General features: G+C 42.0%; 2 protein-coding genes across 6 annotated transcripts in view; one reads left to right on the forward strand and one right to left on the reverse strand.

Moving 5' to 3' along the window:
• lnx1 (ligand of numb-protein X 1) overlaps nt 1–6,853 on the forward strand; it is a 44,588-nt gene extending 37,735 nt beyond the window's left edge. For all 5 annotated transcript variants that reach the window (XM_039810135.1, XM_039810137.1, XM_039810136.1 and 2 more), the window contains 4 exons: nt 1,733–1,910; nt 2,957–3,203; nt 3,906–4,064; nt 5,800–6,853. In XM_039810135.1, the coding sequence (XP_039666069.1) occupies nt 1,733–1,910; nt 2,957–3,203; nt 3,906–4,064; nt 5,800–5,935 (720 nt within the window). In that variant the 3' untranslated portion in view covers nt 5,936–6,853. The remainder of the gene's footprint in view (nt 1–1,732; nt 1,911–2,956; nt 3,204–3,905; nt 4,065–5,799) is intronic.
• A 93-nt stretch (nt 6,854–6,946) lies between these two features.
• fip1l1a (FIP1 like 1a (S. cerevisiae)) overlaps nt 6,947–19,227 on the reverse strand; it is a 38,027-nt gene continuing 25,746 nt past the window's right edge. The window contains exons 12-13 of the mRNA XM_039810204.1: nt 7,449–7,583; nt 6,947–7,216 (exon numbers count right to left, since the gene is read on the reverse strand). Of these exons, the coding sequence (XP_039666138.1) occupies nt 7,066–7,216; nt 7,449–7,583 (286 nt within the window). The 3' untranslated portion in view covers nt 6,947–7,065. The remainder of the gene's footprint in view (nt 7,217–7,448; nt 7,584–19,227) is intronic.

Raw genomic sequence — 19,227 nt, forward strand, 5'->3', positions numbered from 1 at the left:
GTGGCAGTGTCTGAAAATGTGGTTATGAATCAAAGGATCATTCCATTCGGGCTATATGAGGGTGCTGAATGTCTGAGTTTCCAAAGAATTGCTTGGTGTTTTCCAGAAAATCATGGTATATAGCCTATTTTGATATACATATCAACCAATAATAATACTGGTAATAACAATTAGAAGTATGGGTACTCTATGTGGTCAAAAATCAGAAGTGACGTTACTTAGTACTTGTGAGAACTGGCCAATTTCAGGCTCTGCATTTTGGGACAAATATCTTTTAAAATAGAATACATACCTCTCTCGTCATCAGTTATGGCGCTACAGCCAGGGGCCAGTTAGCTTAGCTCAGCATAAAGACTAGACAGGGAGAAACAGCTAGATGGCGCTGTTGAAAGGTAACCAAATCCTACCGGCACCTATAAAGCTCACTAAATAACTCGTTAATTAAAAGTCAGTTTGCCCGGACAAGAAATAGTCCCCTGAAAAAAACTTGTCATCCACACTTTGGTTTTTGTACAGTATAAACAGGCTAGCTGTCCACCCCCTTACAGTTTTCATGCTAGGCTAAGCTAACCGGCTGTATCTTCATATTTACCATTTAGTCATGAAAGGTATCAATCTTCTCACCTAACTCTCAGCAAGAAAGAAAAGAAATATATATTTCAATATGTCTCATTTATCCTTTAAAAATAGCAGAAATTAAGAGGTTACTGCTGACTAAATTACTTTTTAGTGGGGCGAATGCCATGTCAGAAAAAAACAGTCTCTACTAGGCTACTATTGAAAGTCCCCATTTTGGAAAATGTGTTTCTGATAGTGTACTTATTTACACAAAAGCACACCACGCAGTAGTGTATAGTACACCACTTACACAGTGTATTGTGTAAGTTGGCGGCAAGTGTTCACACAGCCATAGTCAGTGGCGTGCTCCGGGGTCAGTCACATGCCTACAAGTGATCTCCCCCTGCGAGCGCAGCAGAAATGTATGAATGCAGCACATGAGCAAAGCAGCACAAGCTACATCCCATCAACCTCAATGTGTCCGTGTGTTATTCATTACTACTCTAGTCTCTAGTCTACCCCCTTCCCTCTCCCCCGTCTGACACTCAGACTCACTCGTCCTAAATAAAATCTCAAATCACTTAATCCCACACGCAGCCTCGTTCACCAAACCAAAACGCACATCACTACGTCTATGAATAAATCAGTTTGCTCCATATATCGAACATGAACACAAAATGAAGAGGCGCTTGAGCTGCCTGACGCCCCGTCCTAATAGCCACCATATATTATACATCACCAGTTATGCTAATAAGGGTCATTCATTAATTAGCAGCTATGTCTATGTCATTTGGACTCTTGTTCCCATAGCATAGCATGGGCGGTATTCATATGAATTCTCCTACCATTAAGGGGCTATCGCAAGTCCCAGAGAAAACAGCCCTTTATTAATATGCAAATGTGCGGCTCCACAGTCTAATTAGATGATACTGTCTATAGAAGGTGCCCTTGGTGTTACAATTAAGTTCATATCATGTTTGGTCTTGAGTTGCTGTGTCTATAAGAATGTGGATACACAAAGAAAGAAGCCAATCAATTATGAATGTCCTGCATGTTTTTAGATCAACTCCCATGGCAGTACATGGTATTGGTGGGGGGGGGGGGGACAGCCCTATTGCTTTTAAATCTCCATTATTCATTTTCTCCTTCATTGCAAATTCTTTGTCTCTCTAAGGACTCTTGTCAGAAGCCTGCATGCTATGAGAAGACAGTTACTCTGACTAAGGAGCCGTATGACTCCCTGGGTATGACGGTGGCGGGCGGCATGTCCAGCCGAGGGTGGGACCTCCCTATTTACGTCACTAACGTGGACTCTGATGGAGTGGTCGGACAGGAGGGCTCCATCCGCAAAGGTAACTGCCAATAAAACGCCTCGATGTCTCTTTCCAATACTTAACCTGCACGCTCAATCTTATAATTATCAGAATATTAACGCACATCTTTATTACAAGGATTGTGATGTGATGCAAATAATTACTCGTTTCGTGGCTGGAGTATTTGTTTTCGTGAGGTTGTAGCCTAATGTTGTGCGAAGCTCCGGAGCTCACATTATGGCTGGCAGACTGTCATGGATTTAGCTTTTGTGCTGAACACTTATACACTTGTATATAACAGAACGCGGTGATTGATGAACACTTAAGATTCATGTTTTCATTACCGAGTGTATTCATCCAGCAGACGAAACTCAGCGATGCTTCTGTGGTTCAGTGCGTCACAAATTGGCTCTAAAGACAAACAAACATTAGCATAGCAGTGCTCGGGACTCATTGTGTTCCACAGGAGTATATGTGGAGTACTCAATTATTTTGTTGCCTGAAATCAGTCAGCTCTGAAATAGAGCAAAAAACATGAAGCGGCACATAAATAACTGGATGTTACAACAGCGGTGTTGATATACTATAATGCAGTTGGAGGCAGGGGAGATATTTAAACCACAACTGCTAATTGCAGCATATCCAACTTAAAAAAATATAGACTTTATAAAAACAGAAGCAAGTTGGGTCTGATTGTCCTGTGAGTGGTTCAAGGTGCACATTCATATTGGACATCGCAGAAGCAGGTGTGGTTATGAAACATGTTTGTGTATTGTAATAGACTATTAATTTGCATATCCGCGCAGGGCAAGCGTGTCCTTTCGAGTTGCTCACTAGCAGCCTGGACCGTGCCGTCTGTTTTTCTTTGCACCACTTTCATCCCTTTTTTTTTTTTAAACCACAGGTGGCATTTGGTTTCCATCCCTTTGTGTTGTAGCAGGAAGGTTGTTGAATATTAAACAGGCAGATGATGAGTCCCCTGCCCTGTGAGGGCTTTTTATAAAAAAGAAAAAGCATTTATCAGGGCCGAAACCCCGGGCAGAGGATAAGCTGTGCTGTCCACTTTCTCCCCCCCCACCCCACAGGTGACATCTTGTTGAACGTGAACGGGGTGAACTTGACGGGGGTGACACGAGGCGAAGCCGTGGCCAACTTGAAGAACACCTCGTCTCCTGTCGTGCTCAAGGTCTTGGAGATGCGTCCTCCGGAGGAAAGCCTGCAAGAGTGCACGCTGCCGCCCTGTCTCACTCCCTCACCCACAGACAGCATCAAGAGCCCTGTGCCCAATGACGATTACTCGCCCCTGTGGGTGTCATGGCTGCAGCTACCCAGGTGAGCAATCCCTCTTTGTGTCTCTGTTTCCACTGCATACACATTTTTTTTTTCTACTTTTATCCACTCATTTTTTCAGGAGCCCGGTATAATTTACACCTCCCCACACTGGTCCTATTGACCTCTGCCAGCTGGTGCCACCTGAAATTTAGACAGAGCCAGCTGGGGAGAGAATACTCATTATACTTTCAACTAACTTTTCCACTTAAATATTCACCTATTATTATTATTATTATATCAGTGAAACTTTTCATCGGATTGAAACATGAATTCATATCTTAGTTAAATATGTTGTCGGGAAGACAGCGGCACACTGACAGCAATGAACAACCGCTGCTCCCGCTTAAAGTGAAATAAAAATGTGTTTCTCCTCAAACAGTGAATTGATTACGAGTCATAAAAAACAAGTTCTGAGTCACCACGGGATTGTAGTCTAGTCCGGCGGTGCAGCTAAAAGGATTTGAATGTCATTTCCACTAGCTTTGTGGGACTGATATAGAAGTCCAACTATTCTCTATTTCCTGGGAGGAAAGTCACACCTTCCTTCAAAGAGCAGCCAGGCCTTTGTCTTCTGAGCGGGGGCCGGTTTCAGCAATCTAGCTACTGGGCACACACTCAGCAAGGATATACGGTTTATATACTAATTTAAAGATGCAGCTGAGAGATTAGTGTTTTTTAATCTCTCTCTCTTGGCTCATGCAGGCATCTCTACTGCTGCAAAGACATTGTCCTGCGGCGGAGCACTTCGGGCAGCCTGGGCTTCAGTATCGTGGGCGGTCAGGAAGAGGTCAACTGCAATCAATCCTTTTTTATCCGCTCCATCGTGGAGGGGACGCCGGCCTACAATGATGGCAGGATACGGTGTGTATATCACTTTTTATTGCTTATGAGCAAAATGGTTTAGACCAGCTTCAACACTAACTGCGTTTGCAAAAAGATGGTACTATAACATCCTCTTTTAGATGTATATCTACATGCGTTTCCATCCACTTGTTTAATGCGCATTTTCAATTTGCGCATAAAAAAAAAGCTGAGTGGAAACGCCGTAATTTCAAAATGTTGCAAAAGAAAGTGAAACACTTCCTATCAATTCTGTCTCTATAATGCATTATAAACACATGTATAATGTGTTATAATCTGCTTATAGCGCTGTATAAGTATAGTTGTAAGCACTCATAAATATTCCTAATGCTTTATAACAATAAATATAACACATTGAAAGCATTTTTACCATGACTCATAAGGTCAAGTATCATAATGCTCCATAATTGCTGGTAGCTCACTGTCTTTTTTTTTTTTCAAGCACATGTTTATAATGCACTATAAACATACTTATAATGTGCTATAATTTTGTGTATTGCCCTGCGTCATTATAGTTATAAGCACTCATAACGCTTCATAATGCTTTAAAACGATATACATAACACTTTATAAAGCATTTTATAATGACATATACTGTAATTGCTCATCACTCCTCACAAATGCGAAAAATTGCAATGGAAAAAAGATTTAGTGAATAAATGATGTACATGAAGCATCATTGTTCCCCACAGAGTTAGACGAGAGGGGGGGCCTTAGTCGCTGTAGAAACTTGAATTCAGACAGCACAAACGCCTGTGCTGGGGGGAGTGGGGGGTCTGATCCTGGACCGCCCCCGACAGATCTTTTTCTGGTTAGACCCAGCACTGCCGCCAGCCTGCTGTGGCCCCCAGCGCTTGGGTTTGCACTCACCTGGCTGAATTGAAGTTGCTACAGCCGCTAACTGAATGTCTTCGGTACTCCGGACCTGCCGCCGTCCACTCTCCTCCCTGCGTAGCGCCGGGGAGGACCGCGGGATGCGCTAGCTAGCTAATTGTTGTCTCATTTGTGGTCTGATAGAGAGAGTGGGGCAAAGGAGATGAAACAAACAGAAATGTCAGTTTCTTTTTTACATTGTTTTTCAATGTTTGTGGTTCGGTAGGTAGGTAAGACTTATAAAACTAACTTTCTGCTGAAACGGACCCTATGTTCCAGTAGAACTACATGAAGCAGGTCATTTAAAAAGAAATTGGCTCCTCTGGCCCCACCAACAGCCTGTAGTGCAATTTGCAAAAATCCACCGCTCCCTGTTCAGATGCACCAATCAGGGCCAGGGGGGGTGTCTAACTGCGTGTCAATCACTGCTCAGGCACACACATTCATTCTCCCTTGTGGGGGGAGGGGTATAGGAGACAGTTTTGGGCTTTAGCAGAAAGGGGGGAGGGACTAAGAAGTTGTCAATGTTCAAATTTTTTGGCTAAGTCCTGGATCTTCATAGTCCTACCTACAGCACCTTTAATTACGTTATCTTGTTGTGCCCTCTTCTTCTGCAGTGGTATAGTGGTTTTCTGACTGGAGAATTGGCGCCAACTACGGCTTATTTTGATGAACCAACCCTAATAATCGCAATACCGTAGCGGATGGAATCAAGCCTTCATTCGCACGTTCTTTTGCCTGATTTTCTCGAAATTCGGTTACATTTTGTGATACATTTGTCAAGTAATTTCTCGGTACCCATGTTAATTTACACAATCCTAAATTAACAAGGCTTTTTCATTGGCCATCTGGCTTTGTGTAGGTGCGGAGACATCTTGCTGGAGGTGAACGGGACGAGTACATGGGGAATGACCCACACGGCGTTGGTGCGCCTTCTAAAGGAGCTTCGGGGCAGAATCACCCTGACCATCGTCTCCTGGCCGGGCAGCCTGCTGTAGCAGGGCTCCAAGTCATCAGGCGCTGCTTCAGTGGCCCCGACCAAGGAATGTGGAAGGCAGAGCTTGAGACTAGCTGACCACCCTAAGCTTGCTGTGTGGATGAAGCTTAGAATAGTGCTATAGCTGTATGGATATCTCACTTCTGATGGACAGCTGAGACTTTGCCAGGAGTTTGAAGAGGGACAAACATGAGACTGGATTGTTACCAGAGGTTAACTTGCCCCCTCCAGGAACGCTGAACAGGGAGAATCCAGGCCTGGGACACTTCTGACTAGGATGTTGGTGTTATCTGTTTGGTTGTGAGGACATGATCACTCTCTGGCACAGCATCCAGTGAGTGGGGGGTGGGCGGATCGAGAGGAGACACGACACGTTGCCAATTCCAGTAGTTATATATTAGGGTATGCGTTAAGTTGGACTCACATTTCTTTACTGTAAATGTTGGGTGTCTAAAAAAGTACCGATCCAAGCACTTGTAATACGTTTCTTTTGTTTGTTTGTGGTATGGCCTTTAATTATAGGCTGCATTCTGTTTGTACTGACAGTAGTTGTCATCTTCATCTGTTGACCTGAAGACACATTGCCAAGTAGTAGTCTGTGTTGAGTTTTTTTTTTTCTTTTCTTTTATTTCAGAAGCTATGGCTAAATTATCAAACCACTGGCAATAAAAATATATATATATATAAAAAATAATGGATCAATGTGTTCATTACATGTTAAAAAAAAATTTAATTAGGTGATATTGTGGAGGCCTTACTTATTTTCTTACTTTTAAGAAAAAAAAAACTGACTTGGTTTCTGTGTATCAGTGGATGGTCTGAGGCCCATCTGCTGTGGTTCTGTCTGTCACGCTTCGGCCTGTGTAGTATATCTGATGGTACATTTGGTTAAATGATCAATAAAGTCATTTGAAAAAGAGAGTTGTGTGAGAAAATCCGTACACAAACGCCTGACTTCAACTCGACAAAACCAACAGTTAAAGCTGATGCAACACAAACATCTCTTACATACAGTATACGTCAAATTATCTTCTATTAGCTTCTCTGAAAAAAAAACATTTTCTGATGAAACGTGCAGTAAGATGCCACGGGGCAGTTCATCTTATTAAAAAAAGATTGCGAGACTGAAAGTCAGTCACGTTTTAATTTCCTCCCTTGGTCATCAGAGGACATCTTCTTGGTCTCCTTGTCCTTCCTATTTCTTTTGTCCTTCTTGTGTTTGTGTCTACTCTGACTGTCTCTGTCCTCACCACTGGGCCTCCTGCTGCTGCTGCTGCTGCTGCTGAGGACAAAGATGACAATCACATTATAATTCTGTCATCTTTTATTCAGATCTTTCCAAATTTAGCACCATCTGCTAGCCAAGTGCTGGTAAAATATGAAAGTGGCTGGTAGATCACTCACCAGCAAAAAAACAATAGTAATCTGTTGATTGGCATTCACTAGCCATTTGGCTGGTGGACAAAAAAGTGTGTGTGTGTGTGTGTGTGTGTGTGTGTGTGTGTGTGTCAGACCTGCGCGATGATTTCTGCCATCCTTCGCTGTCGTCTGTGTGCCTCCTCTCTCCGTGCCGTTCTTCCTTTTCCCTCAAACTGTGGCGTCTGTGCCCTCGCTCCGTAGTGTCCCTGTTCCTCGTTCGCTCCTCCGCACTGAAATATATCATACCCCATGCGGGTAGTGTATGTTTTACATTTGCCACTGATGAAACTGGAGGCTTTTTTTTTTTTATTGGGAAATAATACAAAGGGAAAAAGAGCTCGTAGCCCGCCACAGGAATGAGACTGCTGGCCTTTTTTTTACCCCTTCTCCACTGGGACAGGGATAAGTCAGAACTCAAAGGACCAAAACCTTAACCACAGCGCCAGCCTGTTTCACTGCCTGAGCTTTTGTAGCCTTGGTCTAGACTTTGAGTAACAAAGAGCGCAATACTAGTGTCACACGCCCTTTACTGTATATTAAAGCCAAGCAGGCATGCTGCAGTATCCTCTAAGCTCAAATAAAATCTATTATTCACTGTAGGACCTGCAGTCCTGTGAGACCAGAGGACTGATCATAACTCCACACCTTTTCTCCCCAATATAACCTCTGAAAACACTTGCAAAACATATTGATGCAAAGGAGGAGGGACTGATCCCTGATAGCAAATGTGGGTTGGAATGAACCTGGAAATATGGCTTCAACCAAAGATTATAGTACAGATGTTCCCAAAGTAGGAGCTGTGGCACCCTGGGGTGCCTGAAGGTCTGTCCAAGGGTGCCCCAAGATTAATTTCCAATTTTTTACTGAACATTTATAATATATAGAACAGCAGAATGCCGTGATTGACCAATCAGAATCAAGTATTCAACCAAGCCTTGTAATAAGGAAAATGTAACAGAGGGGTTTCAATGTTTGTTGCTCACTTGTGTTTAAAGACGTAATATAAAAATGTAGTTCATGTAAATGTCGCCTCTTCCTTTTATGTGCGTACATTATTATAAATGTTCAGTTATAAAACTGGAAATTAATCTTGGGGAACCCTTGGACTGTCCAAGCGGACTCTGGACCCTTCCGCTTGGCGTCGGGGTCCTGCATCACCCTGTCAGGGTTGATTTCGCTACAAAGACATTCGCTACATTATCCCTTACTTATGGCGCATCTAAGACTGGTGAAAACAGCTCACGGTTACCGGTTGTCATAGTAACAAGCAAGGTGTTTTTTTCTGTGACAGGTTTTAAGATGCACAGCAGTCAGAAAAGGCGACTACGTAAATATTTGTAAGCTCAAAGACTGACACAGATCAGCCCTCTGCTAAAGTCTGGCTGTACAGTGAGAGCAACGTGGCTCACAGCTGCTAACGCAGAGGGGAAGCTAGCTGTCCCACACTGGAATGGTGCTCATCTGCCATCAGCAGCAGCGGTGCCAAGTAAGATCAAGAGACAAAAAAAGTCTTGAAAAAAACTCAAATGTAAGCTAATTTTACTTTTGAACAGAAAGAAAAAAACCTAATAAAAATAATGTAATGATAATCATTTTCACTTTGTGTGGAGGAGTGCCACGAAAAAAGAATCACCCCTGACATACAGTAGTGTCCCATTACAGGAGCTGCCTCCTTTGAAGGATGCAGTCTATTACAGTGTAACCTTCAGAGGGCGTCTCTAGTAATGAGAGGCTGATTGGCTGCAACACTGTCTGTGTCCATCCCAAATGAGTTTCACCATAACATAATTACACGCTACCACTACTAGACTCATAATCCATTATGTTTTAGTTAATCAGTTATGTAAACTATTCCACAGTTAGAACATAAGACAAAAAGCTCGCTGAAGGTGGCGTGGTCAGCTCCACTCTGACTGCTTCTATGACAGGGATTTCAGCTAACTATGTAACTGGTTTCCTCAAAGCCATGGCAATTGTGGGGCTGTGATAATCATGCTTGATATTTGCATATTAGAGCCAATTAATATGTAGATTCTACTAATGTGACCTTATTTGGGAACTCTGACACATCCCATGGCGCTATGTTTCTGCACAGTCAGTCCCACTTAGAAAATCTTCAAACAATTGCCTTGTTTGTATTTCTCCAAATGTGCCATACATCAGAATCCAACATATGTTAAGACCAGGGCCAGCCCGCGGCATAGGTATTCTAGGCAAATGCTAGGGGCGCCGGCAGTTCAAATGAGTAAAGAAAAGTCAAAGATAATAAAAAAAAGTGACAAAAACATCAGAGAAAATGATAAAGATTTCTGAAAAATCACCAAAGACGTTGAAAAAAGCGCTGAAAACAATGTAAAAAGCTGCAAAAATGATGAAAAAAGCACCAGCAAAGTTTTTTAAATGATGACAAAAATGTTGGAAAAAGCAGCAAAAACAGCTGAAATCTTGCCTAGGGCACCAAATTGGTTAGGTCCAGACTCTGGTTAAGACAGAGTGTTGAAGAGACCAAATACAAAGATGGAAGATTTGACCTTAGCTAAATCCCACACCTGCTCCTGGTCTCACCAGGGACAGTGACAGATCGGGTTAGGGTTAGGGTTAGGGTTAGTTCCTCAACACCATTTGTTTCAGTTCTTTGGATAGCGACCACCCAGCCATCTGGGTTTGTAAGGACTGACTGCCGCATTGTTTGATTTGGCCAAATGGACCAGCATTTAATCAGGTTACTGATGGACCATGGTTGGTGTAAAGACACCAATGCCAATCAGTTTGCTCCAGACACAACAAAGATACTACTGAGGAGCCAATATTTCCGTCGTCGTGTGAGCATAAAATCAGACAATATTGGGGTATCAGGTCAATTAAAACCTACAGAAAAAAAAGAAGTAGAAACCGCAGCTGAGTGTGTGAGAAACAAACATGTTTTGTAAAAGATTACCAGTGCGCAGAGCCCTTGGGAAGAGATATTTAAACTTGACAAAGAAAGCAAGTGTTCAGTTGTGCTTGTTTTTCCAGGAGATCATTTTCAGTGTCATAGTTCTTGTTCTTGGCCTTGTTTTATCCAAATCCAGCAGCAGTTCATGGTCTTTTCCATGCTGCCTCTTAATATACAGTACTACACAGTGCACACATATTTGGGAAGAGGTGATGCTAATTCAGATTGGCTTGTCATAATAAGTCAGAGGGGCTCCAGTTATAGAAGAGGAGTCTTACAGAATACACTGAACACAGATGACATTGTCAATTGTTAGATTAAAGAGAAAACCTTACTGTCTGCCAAAGGGGAATCTGTAGTGTGTGTATACATTGTCTCTCTCACACACTCCCTCGCCTCAACAGAAGACACCTTGGCACAGTTTACAGTTTTAGAATAATCACCCTGACCTTTAGGAATCATCTCGCTGAAGGCATTTCTCTTTGCGACTATAAAAGTATCATCTTGAGAAACTCGAAAAAGTGTAGGAAAAGTACAGATGCTGTACTGCTAGGGCAAACAGCTCACACATGGCTGGAGTAATTATTACCATTCACTTACTCAACACAGAGAAGAGAGAGAGAGCCTTAAGGGGCAGGGTTGTTGCAAGTACAAAGCTAAATATATTCAATATTTGGAGACAGCTCTTGTGTTAGCAGCGGGGATTAGGACCCAAGGCCCACATTTGTTCTTGCTCAGAGCCATTAGCTTTAACACAGAAACAACCACCTCACATAACGCCAAAAACACAGTCAAACGGTTCCCAAGGAGGCAGTGGTAGAACGAGTAAATTACAGCATGGAAGACTCGGGATTTGCTTTTACAATTTGTGGATTTTATTCACCAGCCGGGCCCAGGCCTGTGAGGGCGGGCAGCATCACAGATTTCATAAAACGCCTGAGCCTGTCGCCGTGTAATTTTGTCCACCCCATCCCTGCAGTCGTTTAAAGGACAATTCCGGCGCAGAATGAACCTAGGGGTTAATAACACATGGGTACCAAGTCGACCGTTCTCTGGGATATGTTTTCATGCTAATCGATTGGGACCAGTTTCATCGCAAACTACTAATTAGCTTTCAACGCTAGTTGTCGGGGCATGCTAAAGTAAAATAAATACCACCAACAAGGCTCAAAATATTACCACACTTCCACGTTAGCATAATGAGGGTCAGTGTTCGAACTGTACCGTGGCCTTTGGGGGAGCCCACTTTTTTTTTTTTCGGCGGGGTGGGGGCGTGCACTTGCTACTTACAAAGATACATAAAAGCTACAAGTGTATGCACTATACAGGATTTACTTTATCGACAGGAATAGATAGGGCAAACAGCAAACAGCCAGACACAAATAGTCTATAAACAAAGCATCAGGCTGTCTTTGAGATTTCACATGAACAACAGTTAAAGTTATTCAGGCTACCGAAGAATACCATAATTTCTCCATTCAATTAGACCACAGAGACGCAACCCAAGCTTCCATCCTTAACAAACAGCCATGTATATCGGCTCACTCAGTCTCTCCACTACTGGCTGTTCCAATTTAACGGGAGAGAGGAGCAAGAAGGGTTAGGATGGACCAGTCTCTGACCACCATCTTCAGCCAGAGAGGACATTATTTCTTTATCTTCTTCTTGCGTTGTCACCCCGGCGGGAGGTGTGCCAACAGGGCTCGCAGCAGGTGAATTGGTCATGCTATTAACATCATCGCTACACAATTTCTTAGTAAAACCAAAATTAATTAAACTGCCTTGTTTTCTTTTTGCCATGGCTATATGATGCTTACTGCAGAATGGATTTCAAGGACTTTGCGCGCCGATTAATGGCCTCCAATGTTTATATTTTTTCTACGAATCTTTGAGTTAACATGTAGCCTCCTAAACATGAGTTGAATTTGCACCGCAGTGCCGCCACGCCTTGATGCTCATGACAAGAACAGCATGTATAGTTATCTGAAGTGAAGTAGATTTTAATCGCCGTCATGCATGAATGAATGATATTTTTGCAGTTTTACACATAATAATCCACGATGATCACATTACACAAAACTGAAATTGCACATCAAAATGACACACTGTTAATATTTTTAGAGACCCCCCAAAATTTCACAAATGTTTTCAGGGGAGCACATGTCTTATTAAGGGGAGCCGAGCTCCCTCTAGCTCCCCCGTAGTTTGCACCCTGATGAGGGTCCCTACATGTAAACCGAAGCATTGAGAACTTTGCAAGTGTACGGACAGTTTATTAAAAAGATAGTTTAGAAAGACTGTACCTTCGGTATACAGGCAGGCGCCATCTTGGGAAAACAGTCATGACCAGTCGAACGACGAACACCGTGCTTGAGCCACGATACTGGTTACTGGTTACACGGCGTTCGCCGTTCGACTGGTCATGACTGTTTTCCCAGAGAACGGTCGACTCGGTACCCATGTGTTAATAACCCCCAGGTTCATTTCGCGCAGGAATTGTCCTTTAACTGAGAAGCCCCGATGATTCAGTCAGCCACACTGCGGATATGAAACACAATTTATGATTGGCACAATTAACATGAAAGTCATACCCATAAGAATAAATAGCAGCTGTGAGCGGAGGGATAGAATATAATGGAGCAGGAGATGTTGTTATTTCGGAACCATTATATACCATATTATCCAGTCTGTGGCAGTAGTTTGGGGTCAAAAATAAGCCAGCTTTTCTGTAACGCCAAATGTTTGTGCTCTCAAAGATTATATAATAACCTTTTTTTTCAGGACAAAATCATAATAAGTTAATGTGACCTTATTTGGCTTTCCTGTCTCAACCTTTATCTCTCCTCTCTCCTGCTCCTACGTACTAATCTAATCTGTGATAATCATGCTTGATATTTAGATATCAGATCCAATTAATATGTAGATTCTACTAAAGACCTTATTTGGTAACTCTGACACATCCCAAGGTGCTGTGTGTCAGATCAGCACCAAAACAAGTTTTACCTTCTTCTTTTTGTCAATTTATTGAACATGTTAAAAAAAAATCAAACACAAAGTAAAACCTATAAGCAATAAAAGAAAAAGTAAAACTTATGAGCAATAAAAAAAGAAAAACAAACTGGATTCTCAGCAACATATAAACAAGAAATAAGCAACCCAAATAATATTGTTCATGTTCAAAAGGGGTAAGAAGTCCTACCCCTCTCTTCATTTTTATACATTATTCATAATAGAAATTCAGTGTCCATGTTCAGCACGGTCGGCTTGAACAAATCAACCCGTTTGGACAAAAACAAGAAAAAAATTATCTGAACAGATGAACCCCCACCCTGTCTGCCCTCAAAACCATTTGTTTCAACTCCATGGTTGGTGTAAAGACACCAATGCCAATCAGTTTGCTCCAGACACAACAAAGATACTACTGAGAAGCCAATATTTCCGTCGGAGGGTGCGTGAAATCGAATTAAATTGGGGGCTCAGGCCAATTTAAACTTACAAAAGAAAAGAAGTGGAAACTGCAGCTGAGTGTGTGAGAAACAAACATGTTTTGTAAAAGATTACCAGTTTGCAGAGCCCTTGGGAAGAGAGATTTAACCTGTACAAAGCTGGCAAGTGAGCGTGTGTTACTTGCTGTTAGTGGCAGGAAGAGGAAGAAGCAAAGGCAGGGGACTGTATGCATGAAAGCTATGTGTATATGTAAAGCTATGTTTAATGAATAAATACAGAATGTAGCATTCAAGCGAGCACTGTAGAAGGAACATTAAAATTGATTTGGTACAGACCCTGAGATTTGCTCTGGAAAGAAATGAGTTTCATGCATGACGTTGAGTCAGAAAGACAAAAAGTATGTCACATTAAAGGCTAAGTAAGTTGGGTAAGGGGGAAAATAAAAACAGATGTCGGTGGAAGAATATATACAGGCCCCAAGTTAGACCCTGAAGCCAGGATGAAAGTGGCACCAGACACAAAACCAGCTTAGGAAAATCAAGTAAAAGACCGGTTTAACTGTGCCCCTTTCTGCCTATGGCAGAAGGCAACTTGGATCTTGCTGTTGTCTACTGCATTTAAAACAAAACCCTGGAAGAAAGACGGAGCAGTTCCTCCAAAAACACAAGGCTGCCATCAAAGTTGCTTTGAGGATTCTTTTTTTTCTTCGAAACTACAGGCAAGACTTATGAAGTTATGAAAATGTAACTCTCCAAATGTTTTCAGCTAAGAAAGGGAAGCACTATTGTGCATTGATGCAAATTAGGGTTATTTTTGACTGGTGCAAATTACTTTGAGGCTGTAAAACGTTATTGCCATGCTTTTGCTGTTCTGAATTAGCGATGCTCTAATTTGGTTTCATTGCATTGTATTACAGCTGCCTTTTTTCAATTACCAGTTCCTGTTCCATATTCGGAGTCAGCTAAACCCTTTGTTAACACCGAAACTAGCCTCACAGCGTTTCATAATGAAGCATTCTGTGCAAGTTTAGGAAGGAAGACAATATCATTTGAATTTCTTTGGGAAGTTTTAGGCCTTTATTTGTATAGGACAGCTGAAGTCATGAAAGGGGAGAGAGAGGGGGAATGACATGCAGCAAAGGGCCGCAGGTCGGAGTCGAACCCATGGCCGCTGTGTCGAGGAGAAAACCTCTATATGGGCACCAATCTACCAAGTGAGCTACCCAACGCGCCCGTCATTTTAATTTCTTTATCACCCTGGGACTTCTCCATTTATTCTCTCATTTATTATCCATTGAACTTCCCGGCTAATGTGTGCAAGCTTTTCTATCGTCCAATGATCAAACCAGCCGGGGGGGATTTAAATTAGATTTACATTTCTTTGAGCGTGCATGCAATGCCATGTGTAAGCAACGGAAACACAACAAAAAGTGAACATTGCGTGTGTGTGTGTGTGCACATGTGCACATGAAAGAGGTGATGAGATGAGAGGAACATTTGTCATGCGGAGATGTGATAAGCCAAATGGCCAATCAGCTCTTCAGCCTACACCCACTGAAAGGTAGAGGCGGTCGGAGACAGAAACACACAGTGTATCACCCACTGGATGAATACCTGCAGGGGTTTCCCCACCATTATCATTTTTAGGTGCAGCACCCGAGCACCTAAGCCACAATGAAGGTTAAATCAATCTGAGCATCAAAAGTAACAAAAATACTTTCCTAAGATCTAATGATAGTAGTTGGTCCTCGTGGACTTCTTTGTCTTTGAGCTTTTTGAGTGTTATTTATTATCTGCTCTAGCTTTTCCATTCTTTTTGACACATATATGGTGATAATAATGCTCCAAAATGATCATCAAACTGCGTCCTCTTTTTATTGAAAAACCTTTTCTTGAGGGACGAAATATGTGTAAGTCTTTTATAAAGCTAGGGGGAAACACTGTACATGTGAGTGTTAGACTAATGGAATCTATTAGTGGTGGCGGTAAATCTGATGCGTGCGGTCACAACCACAGCTGATAACCAGTAGCTGATGTTTAGTGGGCTGCCCTGCCACACTCAGCACGGGACATGTGGGCTACCAAGCACAGCGCCTGCCCAAATGCACCATTTTAATGTTTTTGCCACTTTTTCAGAGGTTTTTTTTGCTGCTTTTCCAACTTTTTTTATTCGATGTTTTTGTCGCTTTTGCTACCTTTTTCTGTTTTGTTTTTCTATGATCAATAAGGAACTTTTTTCTGACTTTTTTAGGACTTTATGTTGACCAAACTGTAAGTGAGAAGACTTTATAAGACATACAATAATACTAAATAATAATAATAATAAAAAGATATTTGACTTTTCTCTTAAGTAAAAGCATGTCTATGAACTTTACATCTGGCCCTGGATGTGATTCTCATTTTCCAGTGTGGCCCTTAGTGAAGTTGAGTTTGACACCCCAGATCTCAACAGTGTTGGGAAGGTTCCTTTGGAAATGTAACAGGTTACCGATTTATCGGTTACCAAAGTCACCCTATTTAAAACTTAATAGTAGTGTAACTATTACAATTACTTTAAAGCGCCCATATTATGCTCATTTTCAGGTTCATAATTGTATTTTGAGGGTGTACCAGAAAAAAAACATATTTTTGTTGTACTGCACATTGCTGCAGCTCCTCTTTTCACCCTGTGTGTTGAGCTCTCTGTTTTAGCTACAGAGTGAGACTTCTCATTTCTATCCCATCTTTGTTGGGAGTCACACATGTGCAGTAGCTAGGTAAGATCACATCAGCTAGCTGTTTGTTTCTCAACTTCAGTCAGTACAAGGCAGGATTAGCCGGGAGACTTCTTCTAAACGAGGGCGCACTTCCAACTTTATTTGGAATACCTGCAGAACAGGGACATGGAAGTAGTTCTTTTGTAGATTATGGTGAACTAGTGTGTGTTGTAGCAGTGTTTTGCCATTGAGAACGAGAGGGCGTTTCGGCTAATGACGTAGAAAGCCCTGCAGATTTTGAACAGCTCACCCGGAGACTAAAGGCAGGATACATTGATCACATGAATTAAGATTATAAGAATACAATTTTGAAGAACATATAGTCTAGCTTTTTACAGAAAATATTGAGATGTGACCCACCCCAATGTAATCATGAACAATTTGCATAGGTAACTGTAATTTAATTACACATTTTTTCACTAGTAACTATAACGGATTACAGTCAGCTTTATATGGTAATTCAATTACGTAACGCCGTAACATGTTACTCCCCAACACTGGTAACACTGACATGGACCTCACCAATGAACAACAAGGGAGGCTAGCAACAAAGCTACGGAAGGCTCCATCTGTTTCTCTCTCTCTCTCTCTCTCTCTCTCTTTTTCACACACACACACACACACACACACACACACACACACACACACACACACACACACACACACACAATGAATCTCTCCGGTTCCAGTCTAAAAATAGCACAGTCATAAATCACTATAACAGAAAACACATAACCCATACATATGAGCGTGTGTGTGTGTGTGTGTGTGTGTGTGTGTGTGTGTGTGTGTGTGTGTGACACATGTGAAGCCTGATCATGCGACCAGAATGTAGGGCAACACACACTGACAGAGCCCAGAAGTGCTGAGAGCAGCACACATTGGACTCTGGGCCACAGGAACAGTCCATTACAACAAAACTATGACGTGAATACCCAACCTCCTGTGCATTCGCTGCATGTCTGTCACGCACATGTGATTCCTAAACTTCCTATCTTCTGCAGTTAGCCTACAGCTTCCCAGCTGTCCCCATGTCCCACTTCCCTCATTTGACCCACAAGGCTGTTCTGAGTTTTATATACAAAACCTGAATGTGACGCACACAAACACTCCGGCAAACCACTTTAAGTAGAAGGAGTGCTGAAAGGCAGAACAGTGTATGAGGATTATTTTAACTGAGCACAGTGCGGTAAGAGATGCTTCAGTTTGTCATTTTTGTTATTTTGCACTTATTTCCATGCGTTTATTATCAGTGAAGCTCCAACACTAGCTGACACAGGAATTCATTGTTATCAACAGCATTACAGCTTTTGCAATCACAGACAGACTGAGAAATGAGTCCAAATGTCTGCTGTACTGCATGCAGTTGTAGTTTTAAAGGTGACAAAAAAACACCTTTTCAGTGCTTGTGCACATCTATTTGGGTATATGGAGTGCCTACCAATACAGTCAGTCTATTGTGGGCTACCTAGAGCAGTAAACATGGGATCCCTTCAAATTTTGCTCCAATTATTATGTCACATTCGGGCATAATTCCACCCACGGTTTGAGAACTACCTTGGCAAAGGTGCGCCATATTTTAAGCTTAAAAGGAGCGTTTAAGGAAGACAGGATTACAGGTATATTCAGACAAACAGTATGAGACAAACTTAGACTTCTAGGACTTCGTAGACGGCCCAATATATCAGCATTTTAAATGTCATATTTAACATATTTCAATTAATAATAAGTCTCTTTTTAAATTCTGATTTTTGCCTGATTTTCTATCTCGTTTGCTTCGAAATTACAGTGTCAGTGTCCTGAAACCTTAAAAATAGAGTTAGTTAGTTATTGTTGTCTCTAGGCAGAAAAAAGGTTACAGCTCGCTCACTCATTGGTTAGGACTTTATGACTGGGACAGAAGTCCGGAGCTTTCAGTTCATTTAGTAAGTGATGGGTAAAACAACCAATCATATTTTGATATTGTAGTGGGCGGAACAAAAAAAACACCCAAAACACACTCTGACTTTGCAACGTTTACGGCCCAGTGCCAGACCCCAGAAAAAGAATGTGTTTTTTGAACATTAAAGCAAAGAAACAAGTTCTAGAAGATACCCAAAAACAGGTATGAAGCTGAAAATGAGCATGATATATCTTCTTTAACTATTTAGGGGCATAAGGCAGTTACAGTCGAATGCTTGAGTCCCAATTCCAGATCCGAGGCCTGTGCTTCAGTTAAGGCTAATGGCAGGAGTATCCCTGATACCCAACATGTTCTGTACATGTTTTAGTGAGGACTGCTCTGTCACAGCGAAATGTCACACTCATCCTTTCATACAGTTTGAGCCTTAGGTCAGCCGAGCAGAATGTGAGAATGTGAGAAGAAGGAAAGATGTGCCTGTGTGTATTCTAGTTGGCAGCTGCCTGAGTTGATGGTAATTAAATAGACATCTGGCAAACGGTCAACACTGAGAGTGTAGAGAAAATGTAGGGCAGGATTTGGCTGGTGCATGCATGTGAGTATGAGTGTTTGAGTACAAATACGGCAGCACTCTGGCTGTCAGGCTGTAGGGTAGTAGGGCACTATGTGAAATTTGGAGCGGTGGAGATATCAGATTGGCTTTTATCATCCGTGAGTCCTGTACACTAAATTATTTCCTGGCAGAAGCTGGCAAATACAGCAAGTTATTCCCTCATCTAGAATGCACCCTGGCCTGTCTCACTGCACCAGAACAAAAATAAAAATAAAAACTACTTC

The sequence above is a fragment of the Perca fluviatilis genome, chromosome 9, assembly GCF_010015445.1.
Source record: "Perca fluviatilis chromosome 9, GENO_Pfluv_1.0, whole genome shotgun sequence".
In the NCBI taxonomy this organism is placed as follows: Eukaryota; Metazoa; Chordata; class Actinopteri; order Perciformes; family Percidae; genus Perca; species Perca fluviatilis.